Source organism: Geospiza fortis, unplaced genomic scaffold (genome assembly GCF_000277835.1).
Source record: "Geospiza fortis unplaced genomic scaffold, GeoFor_1.0 scaffold17, whole genome shotgun sequence".
Taxonomy (NCBI): domain Eukaryota; kingdom Metazoa; phylum Chordata; class Aves; order Passeriformes; family Thraupidae; genus Geospiza; species Geospiza fortis.
Genome location: NW_005054438.1, coordinates 624,315 through 639,681, shown reverse-complemented (window position 1 = coordinate 639,681; position 15,367 = coordinate 624,315). Strand labels below are relative to the sequence as shown.

The following is a 15,367-nucleotide window of genomic DNA, read 5'->3' as shown; positions in this document are numbered from 1 at the left end:
TGTTCATGCCAGGCTTCAGGAATTTGTTCAGAATGAAAATGAGGTGAGGAAAACTGCATCTGTGCAGGTATTGATTCTATTTTTTCCCCTCCACAGTTCACAGGCACTCAACCACCCATCCCAGGTGAAGCTGGAGCACTCCTGGGAGAGGAGTGTGAGGTGATAAACACCAGGGAGACCAGGACTGGCAGGGCCATCAAAAATAGGATAACAGGAATTAGCTAAATAAGTAAGTAAGACATAAATGTCCTCTTCCTACAGGCCTGTTCCTCATCACTGCTCTGCAGAGAGAGTCAGTAACTAAATTAGGCAGAAGAACCTTTAGGAGGAATATGACAGGAAGAGAAATCCTGACAGCAAGGTCTGTGAGGCTCCCAAATGTCCCTCAAGGGAAGCAGTGGAGCTTTGAGTCATTTCTACAATAGACTGGACCAAGTGCTGGAAAATGGGCAGGAGGGAATCAATCTGCATTAGCAGAGGGATGTCTCAGATGACCTCAGAAGTTGTTTCCACCCATAAATCTGGGACTCTGTGACAAGACCTAAGCCAGAAGAGGGCTGGGGCAGCATCACAAATGGAAACACCCATATCCATGTACGTGGGAGCTTTGGGTGACCACACTGACCTATGTGTTACATGAATGACAACTCATGTTCTAGTGTGGAAACTGCTTTCCACCACCCATGGATTTGGGATCTGACTTGTGGGTGCACCTCACCACTCAGCCCATGTCCTGTTTAGAGGGTGAGGGAAGAAACCTGGGACATCTGTACCACTTAGTTGTTCTTCATAGCTAAAATACTTCATCTAGGCTCAGTGGCTTCTGGGGCCTTCCAGATTCCCTTTTTTCATCTTCCAGTGTTTGACTTATGGGGAAATCCATCTGGGAATTTTTGTGGGAAGGAAGGGCCCACAAGTCTATTGATCTTAATCCAGGATCAACAAAATGTAGGCCTTTCTCCTAGCTCCACAAATTAAAAAAAAATCACAGTACAGAAGTAAAGAAACAAGCAACAAAGATTAAATGGTTAAAAAAACAGGGATCATTTTGGTTTATAACAATGCACACAATCCACCTGCTAGATTTTAATACTCTTAGTATCAGCTTCATCCCTTCAAGGATTTCAATTCTCAAAGAAACCTTTCTCTTTTCACGTGAGTAAAATATCAGCATGAGGAAGCAGAGACCTGTTTCCCAGGATGTGGGAGACTAAGCATGAGACATTTTCTTCCTTATTGCCTGAAAAATGAAGCTCTCATTCACACCCATGCATGTACATGCCTGCACACCACTTCTGGTGGCTCAGCCAAAAGTCAGGGTTCAAACCCACCAACAACTTCTCTAAGCTCCCATTCCCACCTCTCCATGGAAGAGGGATGGAGCTCCCCACTTCAAGCCTTTGTGTGCTCTTTGTCACCACAATTCAGCACCACTCCTACCCTCCATCCATCTGAGAGCATCAGGAACCCCCTGGGTACCAACAGCTGCCCATCACACTCCAGCAAAGGGCATCCATCCATCCTGCCTGTGATTCCCCCTCACATCATCCACCCCAGGAAAAGTTTCCTCTTTGTGAGGGAGTCTTGCAAAGCCTTATTAGCCCCTCATTACCTGGCAGGACTGACAATAAGCAATAATCAACGAGTCATTTAGGCAAAGAAAGAGCTCCTGAGAGTGCCATTATTAATTCTGGGAATATAATTTTGTGTGGTACTGAAAAGTGGCACTGATTCAGGCTCTGAACACAGAACAGGGAGCTCAAAGCACTCCATGGACAAAGGCATGGATGTACATGTGCATTCCCACTCCTGGTGATGCCTCTCAGCCAGGGGAGAGGAGGTGAGTTAGTCTGTGCTGCTCTGGCTGGACTGGGCACTCGTACAGCCAGAGTCACAGCTGATCCCTGACCTTGTCCTGCCAGCCAGCAGCTCTGAGCAGCATCCTGCAGTGGCAGCTCTCCTCTTCCCTGCCACAGCCCCCTGCTGCCACCAGGACACAAACCCCCCTTTGCTTGAGCATCAAAAACTCAGCCCTTCCCTTCACTGCACCTGAGGGAACAGCAAAACTTCTGCAAGTGCTTAAAAAACAGTTCAGGAGTCCTTCGGAATTGCAGCCCTAACCTGCTTAGGTTAGCTCACTCCAAAATTCCCCCCTGTCTGCAATTTTAAGAGCTCCAATCCTTTCAGAGGGCAGTCCCTTCTAGACCAGGCATCTGCTTGGTCCCAGGGTGAGGTGTAGGAAAATGAGTTTGGGGAGCTCTCCCTGGCTCCTGTTCCAGCACAGCCCATGCTGCTGGCACACGAGGATGTCAGGAGGAACACAGCTCATCTCTGCAAAGAGAGAGAAGGCTCCTCTTTGGCACTGCAGCCAAGTCCTATTTCGGTGATGAAACTGGGCTTGAGCAGGCAAGGGAGTGACTGGGATGGTCTGGACATGCAAGGTCTTCTGCAGAGAGCAATTAGGAGCTGCTGTGATTTCCTCACCAGCTCTGGTAATGGCTGGTGTGACAGGGGAAAAAACTGGTAACACTGGAAGCTTTTATCCTTTTAGCTCCTCCAGCAACCAACATGCACCTGAAAGTATGATCTCAGAGATCACAAACTCAGGTGAGAGAGAGAGCTCAATTCACAGGCAAGGCTTGGTGGTGCTCATCAGCCTTGCTGCAATCAACTCCAAAGCAGCCTAAGCCCTGGATAAATGTGCTGGATACCAGGAAAAACCCAAACACCAACACACAGCAGGCAAAAAAAACCCCAGCCTGTGGTTTCCCTGTGTGGCTGTGACATGCAGAGCAGGCATCCATGGCAGCTGGAATCCAGCAGCCAGCTAAACCAGTGGGAGAGGTGCTGCTGGGATGCCTGGGTCTTGCTCTGCTGTGTGGAGAATTGAGGAGCAAGGGCACATCCTGCCCTGAGGAACTGGTTAATCCTGCTGGCTCGAGGGCTGAGTGCAGCCAGTGACTTGATTGCATTTACAGTGTTCAGCCAGTTATTGGATCCAATTAGTAGGGTCCTGCATGCACAGAAGTGGATCCACCTGGAGACCAGGAGGGTGGTTATGGGCTTGTGAAACAGAATCTGTGCTGAAGAACAGCCAGGCATTGCTGCACCCCTGTGTCTGCTACCTGGAGCTGGGAGAAAGTGGATTTTGCAGTGTGTGACTAACCCCAAAATGTGCCAAGATGGGCCTCTGTGCAGCACCATGACTCATTTCCTTCTGAGGAGGAACAATTTCCCCCCATTCCCACAGGTCCAGCAGCATGAACAAACTTGTAGCCCAGTTTCACCAACCCCTCCATCACAGGACTCCCATCCTGCTGCCTGGGACATCCCAGCATCTCCCACCTCCTGTGCCACTGCTGGCAGGTGGCTGGGAATAGGAGAGACACCAGCACTGAATGCACCAAAGCTGCCCAGAGAGCCTCTTTCCACAAACAAGAAGCACGAGGAGGGAACCAGGATTCCTGTTTCCCTCCTGCCACTCTGATGTTCATCTTCCCAGGCTGAAACATAACATCTCCCCTCTTTTTCTGGAGATCACAGCTCCCACCACACACTGGACTGCTGAATGGGATCTCCTTCCCCACAGCAGTCAGTGTGCAAGGTGGGCTGAGTGGCCTGAGGTCATTTGTCCTGTCAGACCTCCTGTTCCTCTCTGCTCCTCTCCCCTCCTGTGTGAACACAACCCCCAGGGCCACATCCTCTGGATGCCTGCGACTCATCGTGTCTGACTTTGGAGATTTGCAACAGAGATCTGAGTAATTAAGAACCAAAGCTACATTTCTGTGTCAAAGTCATTATGAAGACATCCCTGTAGCCTTTTAAAACCATCTTACCTCAACTAATCCATTGGCTTTCTTCCCTCTGGGACAGAGAGACACCCTTTCACTCCCAAAATTCAAAGCGCACAGAGAGTTTTTAACCTCCCTAGCCCAGAATTAAGAAAAATAGCCTATTTTTTCTCAGACATACCAGTAAAGGGAAAGCAGCAATGGTCATATAAATAACTGCCTGATCTGTCCAGCATTGCAGCGAGTTTGGTGGCTCTGTGTCCTCATTCTTGTTGTGCTCACTTTTCATGAGCAGAGAGCAGAAATGTTCATGGAAAATGGATTTCAGAGGCGTGTGCTCAACTGTTCCTGGAAATCTAATTTTACATGTTCAATAAAATCATCTGCTACCAAACAAGAGTTGAACAGGAAAAAGCCATGAAGACACTTAGCTGACCACTGCACAATTACCTTCACTGGGTCCAAAGAGCAGAAAGTGTGAATTTATCCCAGCAAATGTATGAGTAATATTGTTAGGCAACCAGGAAAAAGCAGCTAAAATCAAATGATTAATGACCTTTTTTTCCCTTTTTTTTTTAATGTGGTATGAACAGGAAGGTTTAAAGCTCAGTTTCTGCAAGATGTTTCTTGCAGGAGCAGGTCTGTTTGGAAATCCAGCAGGTGCCTGGAGATAATGGCTGTGAGAAGCCCTAAATACCCATCTACCTATCAAGTGTGTAGACAAGCTCACCAAATTATAACATCTTGGTACCTTACCAGGAAATGGGGAAGAAATTATCAGCAAGATTAGGCAAAAAAAAACCAGGCACTTAGCTAGAATTTCTGAAATCCCTTCCAGCTCTTGACTAAGATATTTTTCTTGTCACAGAATAAACCAAGGACTGTTAAAAAAACACAGTTTCCCGGGGTAGCGGAAAGGGATGTAAGACAGAAGAGCTAAAAAAGCACCCCGGCATGGTACAGGAAAAGCTCCATCAAAAATAATGAATCTAAATTCACTGCCTCGGTGGCTGAAGAAACAAAGGATGAGATTGTCTGGCTCTGGACGTTGGAGCCTTAATGTGCTGCTAATAATGTTTATATCATAAAGCAGCGTCGCTGCATTAGCTTTGATTTAGCAACGCCAGTTTACATCAGCTGAGGAAGCCATCTGTAAATGCAGTCCCACAAATGTAAATACAGTGTAGGAAGAAAGGCTTGGTCATCCCTGGAGGACATAAGAAGGGGGCTGCTGGACTGACCTGGGCACTCTCCAGTGCCCACCCTGCTGTCACAGCTTTGTCACCGGTCAGAGGTGCAAAAGGGACACGTGGTCTGTGTGGCTCAGCCTCTGGCTGTGCAGACCCATCCATCCAGTCCTGGCAGTTCTGCTTGACTTCACTCCAGCTGTGCTCCACTCCAGCTGCACAGGGGACAAGCCTCAGAAACTCTTCAAAACTCCAAGTGCCAGTAGGAGAGATTTTTGGATAAAACTATAAAAGTGATATTAAAAGATTGCTGGGACCAGACGGTTTCACTCAAGAGCTCTGAGGGAACTCAGACTTGAAATTGCTGACCTATTCAGTACAATACCACAGCAGCTGTTGAAATGGCGAGGCACCACAGGAATGGAAGGTGGCAAATGTTACATTCATTCTTAAAAAGGGCCTTTAGAGGTCATCCAGAAACCTGTGGGCTGGGAAGCCGGGCAAGGCAGATTGACAGAAAGCATAACAAAAAGCAGGATAGCTGAAAGTGTGATAGAATGGGAAAGAGCAAAGTTTGTTGAGTGAGAGCTCAGGCATTGCAAATCCATTCGTGTCAAGACTTGGGGAATTTGACATATTTGTAAAAAATCCAGCTGCAACAAGGTGGAGAGTAATCTCAGAAAACTGAATGGCAGGTTGATGAAATCGCCTATGAAATTCACCAGCAGCAAATAAAAAGTGAGGACTGGGAGAAATACCAACCCAAGCCTACTAAGACCATTAGGGGCACCAAATTAACATCAGGCAGGAAGGAAACCTCAGTCAGAGAGTTTGCTGAAGATTCCAGCTTACTCCTCAACAGGTGAAGAGCCTTAGGAATGAATACAGAATTAAAAGAGAATGAGAATGTTTCCTTCTAGAAACGCTGCCTTAAACACAGGGTGTTCACCGAGGAGGATATAGAACAATCCATGAAGACACAGAAGAGATTACAACTACAGCAGTGTCCTTCTTCTTGGCCACCTCAGCTGAGAAGGGATGTGAGCGAGATCCTGGCAACTCAACATGGAAATGTGATCAGGAGACCATTATTTGTGCCTGTTGTCACAAGGGAAAGGCAGCACAACCCAATCTATTGGGATGGAGGTCTAATACGAAGAAAAGGAAGTACTTCTTTCACACAATGCAAAATTGAATTATGGCACTTGTCACAGGATGCTGTGAAGACCAGAATTATAAAAGAATTCCATAAGGGGTTAGCCAAATTCTTGGAGGCTTGACCCATCTGCAGCTGTTAAACACAATGACCCAAATGCCAGTCAAAAATTCCCTTAACCACAGTCTGCTCTCTACTGAGCTGGTAATATCACAGAGGAATTGTGCTATGCTTGCCCTGTCCTTACACCCTTTACCACACAGTCTGCTGCTGGAATGGGCTGCCCAAATAGCTGGACCTTTGCTCAGAGCCACTATCACTGCATAAAACATATTACATATGGCATAAGATGTTTATTTAGAAATTGGTATTTATTGCAGGTGTTGGCTAAGTTTGTTCACCTCACATGAAAGTTTTGTCTCTGGCAGGTGCTAATATCTGATAGCTTGGGAGAAAGGCATTTCTGTCCTAAAAATCTATCATGCCCCTGGCAGTTTGTATGAAAGACCAGCTCCTTCCTGATCTCCCACAGCTGCTCTGCTAAATCCATAAACCATGACAGTGGATTACCTTTATCATTGATTTAACTGTCACCACTAAAAGTAGTTAGAAGTCATGAAATAAGCCAGCAAGCGCATTTGAAGCAATGCCCTCCCGAGGCACATATTTCCTTTTATCAGTTTTAAATTAATTCTCCTTCATTGCGTGACGTGTGCCTTATTCTCACTTTGCAGGATGAGTAAAAAGGAAGCACCGATCACTTTCCATCTCCTGCTCCATCATTTTGTTCTCTCAACTGCTCTCCCTTCTGCTGCTTCCCCCTTCCAGCTGACACAGGCCAGCAATACACAACCATGGCTTTTGCCAAGAGGGATTCCTTTCCTTGCTGAGGTGGGGCTGCTGTGCTGGGCACAGTGAAGGAGAAGGTGGTGGGGCTGAGTTATGGGTCACCTGCAGGAGGAGAGGGGCAGGTCAGAATCCCTCACTGCTGTGGCTGGACCTTGGCACCAGAGTGCTTGGCTGGCTGGCTGTGCTCAGCCTGCTCAGTGCAAAAACAGCCTGTGTTTTTCACTGCTACCAGTCTGGCATCTCCTGCCAGCTCTAGGCATTTCCTTTCTGAAGAAAAAAACAACCAAGGTTCGATCATTCACTTCTGGGGTTGTGCTAAACTTGCCAGCATCTGTTCCATCTGAGCGGCGGGGGAAAAACACCAGTCCTGGACTGGGAGAGAAAGGGAAGGTACCAAGTTGTAATGTGAGAAATGAAAGCAAGAAAAACAGCATCTTGAGAGATGTTAAAGACAAAAACAAATGCTGTGAACAGGAGAAGAGACAGATTTCAGAGGAAAGGAAGGAAGACAGTGACTAAAGCACCAAGAGTGAAAACAGTGTACACATGGAAACTGAATCCAGACTCCCAGGGTTTCTTTGTACTTGTTTTTCCTACCATTTCACAGAAATCATGATGCTGGCGGGATCCCTCTATACCCAAGGGTCAGTGATGTCAATGAAAGTTGGTGGAGCTGCACTGATTTGTATCCATTAAAAAGTGACTTTCTCAAATTTCTCAGAATTACTGGAGTTTAAAATAATGCCCTGAGAACCCAGCTGAAAACAACAGTTAGGATTATCCTTAAGTCAGATCATACTAAAACCTAATTAAAGATTGTTTAGAATGCATCCATTATTTTCTAAGAGTTGCAAAATTCCTAAATTTGGATGATCACATGGAAAACATAACCCTGGAAAAACATATGTGTGACACTTTTCTGTCAGTTCGGGAGTCACAGCAAATGCACAAAGAGCTCTACAAATTCCAGCTCAGCAAACAACTACTTTAGAAAGCAAAATAAGTAAATATTATCTCTGTTTCCCCACAAGCTTCTGTTTAACTTCTTGGATTTACCTTTCCATCACTCTCCCTTTCCTTCAAAATGTGATAGGTGGAGTTTAAAATAAAAACTTCAGGATAGAAAAAAAAGAGAAAAAAAATTGATCCTTAATTTCTTTAAAAAAATAACATTGGTTGTTGGTTTTTTTTTTGTTTGTTTTTTCTCTGTTTGTCAGGTCAAACTAAGCTTGTCAATATTTAGGGGTCCCTTTGCAGCCAAAATCCTTCCTTGCTCTCATTGTGACTGCAAGAGCTGAATACAAAGCCCTTTCAGTATTTTTTTAACTCTCAGGTTATATTTTACAAGACACAATCCACTCTCCCCTGTGACTCCCTCCCTTTGCTCTCTCTCAGGAACTGCCCTAATCTGGCTGGGGCTGTCCCAGCTGGAGGTGACACTGAGGGAGGGAGGGAGTGCCCATCTGGTGACACCACCACGCTGGGCCATCCTCACTGCCCAGACCTCTGGTCCTGCTGCATTTTATAACCCGATTACCACAGACTTGGTAAATTCAGACAGACTGCCTACCAGCAAAACGCTCAATATCCCATTATCAGATTTGTGGGCCCACCATCCCTCTTCATTTAGGATGTAATAGAAAGTGTCAGTAATGTCCTATGGAGTTTGGCTTGAAAATGAGTCTTGACTATGCAAATCATAAGTGCACTGGGTGAAGATACTCCACAGAATCACAACAATTTTAAAACATTTTTTATTTAAATATTAAATAAAACACATCAACTAATCATTTTGGTGTACACCTCTCATTTTAACATAAGAAATAAAATGATTGTTCAGTCATGATAAAAAATAAACTATACATCTCAATTAAACCAATCACGTAGTGTCTTTAAATACCCTATTGCATTGCAGTCTGCAGAACAGCACTGTCAAGATAGCTACAAAAAAAAAAAAACAACCCAGACTTTTAAAATTACCTCTTCTGCTCCAGCAAGAATTCCAAAGAGGTTCTACAGCAATTTGAAAAGAAAACAAAATACTATGAAAGTAAAGTGCTTGTCATTGCTCAGGACAGGAAACAAAAGAATCTGTGACCTTTAGATCCATGGCATTAAACAAAACACAAATTGAGGAGGAAGTTCTGTGGTTTAAGTACATGTGCTACCCCTTACAAAACTGAAGGCCAAGTTGCTGCTTTGTGACAAGCTGGCTTCTTCTTACCCTCCTCTCCAGCCATCTCCATGCAATCTCTTTTTTGGGTTGGGTTTTTTGGGGGGTTGTTTGTTTGTTTGCTTTTAAACCCACACTACAAATGAGCATGAGACTTTGGTGTTTTCTCTGCTGCAAGGCACCACTCATTAACAGGAGTTCAACTTGAGCAATTTTCTGTCACTTTGAAGCTTCCAGACCATGGAGCAGCAGTGGCAAGGTGGAGATGCTCCAGTACAGACACACAGATACAACACACAGATAAAGAGGTTGTTTATGGAGAGCCACAGACAGAGCCACATGACATCTTCAACTCTTCCTACTCCCACCAATTAACCTGGTCAATCTTTGGCTTTTTTATTTTTTCCTTAAAAAAAAAAAAACAACTAAACAAACCAAACAAAAAAGAAAACCCAAAAAAAACCCAAAACAGGTCTCTATATTATTTGCAAATGTGTAATACTGCAGGTTGCATGAAGCCAAGGTAACTTGAAGGCACCCTGTGTCATACTAGGGAGATGGGTCCTTTAAGCATTTAGACAGAATGCAGCCACACTCTGACACTCAGATGGCAGCTCCCAGCCAAGCTGTCTCACTGTCTGCTCACCTGCTTCCAAAGTTTGCATGCACTCCCTAAGTCATGTCTGTAGGAGCACAGCCTGTCCTCCCCTTTAAACCTCAGCACAACCTCTACTGACACCAACAGAAGTCATGGTCTGCCTCGGGAGGGGACTCGAGGTTTATACCAGAAACACAACAGAAGCATATTACAAAATATAAAAAATAACTAGTGTTATATAGTTTTCTGCTTCCTATTTATATACATATACAGCATTAAAAACCATACGAAAAAACACCTACCTAATGCAAAACCTCGTTTTGCTAATATGCCAAAAAACAAACCAACCAAAAACAAACACCCAAAGATTGTGCTGTTTTACTCACTTTTAATACAGTTTTGTTCAGAAAAAGCTGTACTCCGTTAGAGTAGAATTCTGTTCTAGCCTATTCCTTTTGTATTTGTCAGTATATAATTATAACCTCAATATTGCACATTTCCCCAAGAGTCAGTTCTGTTTGGACCCTGATAATGAAATGCATAAAAACATAATTAGCAGCGGAAATAACGATGTGCAGCACTAAGAAATACCCCTCAGGCAACTTTGTAGGAAACCTCCAGGAGGGCTTTTTAAAAAGAAAACCCTTCCCATTACCCCACAGGTGCTGCTGCTTCCCTCCTCAGTGCCTCAGCAAGAATATGAACAAACTTAAGAGTTTATAAAAGGATTCCTAAAGATTACCCAGACCAACAAAATATGGGCATGTGTGCACCTGTGTGTATGTACACACACACCACTCCCAAACAAACATCCCTGCAAAAGACCAGGCATTATGCAATTTGGATCCTGATTACCAAGGGATACATTTCCAATAGTTACTGCTTCTGTACTAATTAGAAGGGCATGCTGAGCTTTTCCAGCTGATGTATCAAGCAAGAAGTTCACAGTTTTCATTAAAAGTATGTGTATCTGGGAGGTGTGGAATGGGGATGTTGGTTCCTTTAAATAAAATGAGTGTTAACAGGAGGGAAAAGGAAAAACAACAAATGGCAATGCTTCCATTTTTGTCTCCTATGAATGCATAATGCTGCAAGCCACTGGTTTTCTGTTTATTTTTTTTTTTAAAGAGGTAATCATCTTCACAAACCCATAAATGAATATTGTGAAAAAGGGAGGCTCTGGTCCCTTCTTTGAAAAGCCTCTCCCTCTGCTGTGTCACCACTACTGACAGCTGCTAATCTTGCATAACAGCAGAGCTGTATTGGTCTGACTTGAGTACAGTACCGAAGAGTTCTTCCCCAACCACATCCCTCCCTGCCCCCACAAATGCCCCACCCATCTGCCCCATCATTATTTTTTTTCCTTTAAAAAAAAAAATCAGTTTCTATTCGTATTTGTTCAGTGCAAGAATAGTAGAAGCAAAAAGACATACATATTGCTTGTTTCAGTCCTATAAAGTTGCCAGCTTTCTGAGCCAGACAGCCTCTTCACATACTTCAAAATTTATTGCTTCTGAGAGTCACTCGTCCCCATGCCGCCAGCCAGCCACAGAGCAGCGGTGAAAGTTCCCCCGCAACGAGAGCTGCCCGAAGCTCTCACTTGACCAGCACAAACTTGCCCAGCTGGCTGGAAGTCAGGTCCTCCATCTCACAGTCCCCGTGCTGCAGGGTGACAGTGTCATAGCTCGGGGATGGCGTGGAGAAGCTCTGCTGCTGGGAGAAGGGGGCGGCCAGTGGGGCTGCGCTGCTGCTGCTGCTGATGTACAGGTGAGTGTCCAGCAGGTGAGCGGCCGACGACACCGGGGACACGCTCAGCCCCAGGAAATGAGGTTGGAGCAGTTGGCTGCTGCCAGCAAAGGCCAGCTCAAAGGAGTTCTCCCTTTGCAGCTCTGACAGCAGAATGGAGTTGGAGGCTTTGCAGGTTCCATCAGAGGAGGGGATGCTGCTTGCCGTGGGTGTCTGGGAGGTCTGGGGACAAGCTGTTTGGAGTAGTTGGTGATGCTGGAACTGGAGCATTCTGAACAAAATCCAAGGGGGAAAGGGTTAGTTCTATTCCTATTCCATGTTCTATTCCTTCCTTTCTTGCCCCTAACCTTGACCATAACCTTCCCCTCTGTTTTCTTCTCTCTATCAAACCTCTCCTTAGCCCAGCCAGCACAATCAAAGCAAGCTGCCCGTGCCAGGCTTTCCTCATTCTGTCAGAATTCCCTACCCCTTCTGTCAGAGGGCAACTGTCACAACCAAGTTTATCTGGTCACGATTTGGCCACCTAATAATAGATGTTCTAGAGACAATGTGTGCAGATAAACCGGAAGCTCAATTTTCCATCTCGCTTCTATGGGAATGAAGAGGTGCCACCACACATGACATATGAGGCCACTGGAACTGTGCCTCCTTTGTGGGCTGTAACTTTTCCAAATTACAAGGTCTCATTTCCTTGCCATGGGAAAATTACAGGAGGAGGCAGAGGAGGAAAGAAATCATTCCCAAAACTAACAAAGAAAAACACAGCTTGCAGTAGGGGAGAAGCAATGTTTTCCCCCACACTACCAAACTGCTTCTCAATTCAGCAACCTCCAAATATTTGAACATTGAGATTTTTGAGTGGAATTGCACGTCCTGTGTTACATGTGCCAGGGCAGGAAGCCACAAAGGAAGCCAAGCAGTTTACCCACTGCCACACAGCAAAGATGGACAGCAGGAACCCCCAGTGACCAAACCCCAACCTCTTTTGCTGTGTTTACCCCTCCTTGCTTGCCCTTAACCCAAAGCAAACACGATGAAAAGACACCAAAGCTCCTCCCTCACCTCTGCTGCTGCAGCACCTCCTCCAGGAGGCTTCTCCCCTCTCTGCTGCTCCCGCTGCTGCTGTACATGCAGGTGTTGGGCTGCGTGTGCTGGAAAGGGCTCATGGCACTCCTTGCTGCCCGAGAGGAGGAGGAGGACTGACACACCTGCCGAGCAAAGCCTTTGATTTTATTCAAGCCGAGGAACCCCTTGGCTCGAGCGTTCTTCCGCAGCTGCTGCCTAAAAGCCTTCAAGCCTGTGGGACATGAGGAAAAGAAACGCACTTTAATCCTCCTCAGCGTTTGCCTACAGTACAGATCAGCCTTTCTGGGCACTGCCTTCCTGGGTGGGAGAACTGGGCTAGAAGAGACTCCAGTTCACCTTCTGCCTGGTGGTCAGAGCAGGATTTAGGTAACGAAACAGGGACTGGGACAGCTGCACCCTTGTGCAGATGGACGTGCACGGCAAAGGAAAAGCCTGAGAGAAATCATGACGTTGTACACTCCATATTTTAGGAGGAAGGTGGAGCCTGCCATCCCACTCACGGCAGCAGAAATATCTCCATGGGCAGGCTGAATGAGTGTCTGAGAACCTTTCCTCCAGGCACCTTCCCCAGGGCATCCCACCCTCCCTCAGGCCCGTGAACACAGGAGGCAGAATACCCAGGTGTCCAGCCTCAGTGTGACACTAAAGGGCAGCAAGTCTCCCCGCACCCTACCCTTTCCCAGTGGCTGTTGGGGAGGGTGCAGCTCCCCAGCAACAAGGCCAGGAAGGCATTACCTTGAGTTAATGAGGTATCAGATGCTCGCCTTCCTTCTTGGAAGCTGACAGGCAGGAGAGAAGCACCTCCCATGCAGCCCTGGACTTGTAACACGGGAGCATCAGACTGGGAAGCGAGGAAAGGCGACGTCATCCTCGCTGTGGCCGGGCTCCCCGTCATTACTTGACCTGCCAAACAGCTGCTCAGGGCCACTGAGCTGTCATTTGAAGATGAAGTAAGGCAGCTGTCTGAGCTAGTTCCCTCTGTGGGGCTGGCAGAGGAGGAAATGACTATACCTATGGAAGGGAAGGAAGGAGAGAAAGAACATTCCCAAGATGAGTACAGGAAGGAACAAACATGACATCAGAGCCTTCTGCCCACCTACACTGGCACTAATAAACAGCCTTGAGCTGGAGAGGTGTCCAGCAACTCCTGTTGTCCCAGGGCTTGACTCCAGCAAGGGGTCAACAAATCAACAAATAACCTCAGTTTGGGCTCCTGTCCAGCTGGACAGCAACACCAGCATCACCAGGCTGTGCTGGATCAGGCACACAGCGTTTTTTAGCACAACCAGGATTATTGTTTTGTGAACAGTTGTGCTTATTTAGTCGGCTCACAGGGTCTGGGTATGTACCAAATTCAATCAGTGAGGTGTTTTTTGTTAAATTCAGGCACTTTTTCTTCCCCTAGTACAACAGCAGAAGCAAGCAGACCAGGTTTGTGACCTGCTTGTGAGCATGCTCCCCTCTGAAGAGATCTAGGTGAAATACAACAGCACAACTTCTCTTCCCTAAGGACCCTGCTTATCTGTAGGAAGACAGAACTGGGGAGAGCAGAGTACAAACCTCTTTTTTAGGCTTTCCTACCCCAGTCAAGGTAAAATCAGCACACTCCCCCTCAGCATTTGGGCTCTATGGTACTCCTTCTCTGCTGTTTTTCCCCTACCTACAGACACCCTTCATCTCTCCCAGACTTACTTACATGGAGGGACATGCTGATAGAAATGGGTGGTCACTTCTGCCAGGGTGTGCCTCCTGCTGGTGTTGCTAGGGATGCAGATGGGGTGGTCATATGCCTTAATTTCATCTTCCAGCTCCTTCTCTTGCCTCACTTCCTCGCTGATGGTGGTCTCCAGCAGGCTGTTCGGGGAGATGGAGCGGTTCCGGAAGAGCCCGTTGAAGTTGGTATCCACAGGGAAGAACACAGGCTGGAAAACATGCCAGATCACAGACTTCAGGGTCTTTTCCTTATTTCTGCACTACCTTTTAATACTCTGTACAATTCTGTGGCATGTCTTCAGTAGGAATATTGTTTGAGAGGCTACGTGACAATGTGTCCAAATGCCAAACCAAACATAGGAGGGAGAGAACAATCACAACCCCCATTGTTGTGGATTGGCAGAACAATGAAAAAAAAAGAAGCAACACAGAGTTTACCAGGGAATACCAACCTGTAATGGATTGCTTATGTCACAGTCCATTTCTGCCTGCAAGGATGGCTGAATCAGGCTCTGAGGTTGCTGGTAAAGCAGAGATGATCGCAGGGTTTCACTAGTGAGAGTGTCCTGAGGCACCTGGAGAGAGAGTGATGCACAGAAGCCATCACACCCACTGCAGTTCCACGTGACTTTTCAGATACTGGAGAGTCACAGAATTTCAGAGCCACCTTCCCTGCAAGCTCTCTCCTCATGCTTTCTATGAAAATGAACAAAGCTAATCCATCAATGCCAACACAAACACAGAACTCCTCCTCCTCCTAAGTTAGGCAATTTAACTGGAAATGCAATTTGCAGAGGCACCCAAACCACACTTTAAAGGGGGTGGGGGCGAAGAAAATAAAATGAATGTCAGAAAAACACATTAAGTGACTCATGGAGTCCTTCGGAGGAACCTACAGGATATGCAACAAAGAAGCATAACCAAGCCATGCCTAAAAGGGCAGATTTCCATGAGAAGTCTAACCCTGTGGCTCATTATTGACCTGCACTGGAGGCAGACTATTCTTTGGACCATGACCCGCGGTCACTTCCTAGGAAACAGGGCATTAATATTCACTCAGCCTCCTGC

General features: G+C 46.2%; 1 protein-coding gene across 1 annotated transcript in view; it reads right to left on the bottom strand.

Moving 5' to 3' along the window:
• Positions 1-8,723: 8,723 nt before the first annotated feature.
• SIK1 (salt inducible kinase 1) overlaps positions 8,724-15,367 on the bottom strand; it is a 13,039-nt gene continuing 6,395 nt past the window's right edge. The window contains exons 9-13 of the mRNA XM_005427223.2: positions 14,752-14,911; positions 14,283-14,508; positions 13,322-13,597; positions 12,563-12,797; positions 8,724-11,771 (exon numbers count right to left, since the gene is read on the bottom strand). Coding sequence (XP_005427280.1) covers positions 11,351-11,771; positions 12,563-12,797; positions 13,322-13,597; positions 14,283-14,508; positions 14,752-14,911 — 1,318 coding nt within the window. The 3' untranslated portion in view covers positions 8,724-11,350. The remainder of the gene's footprint in view (positions 11,772-12,562; positions 12,798-13,321; positions 13,598-14,282; positions 14,509-14,751; positions 14,912-15,367) is intronic.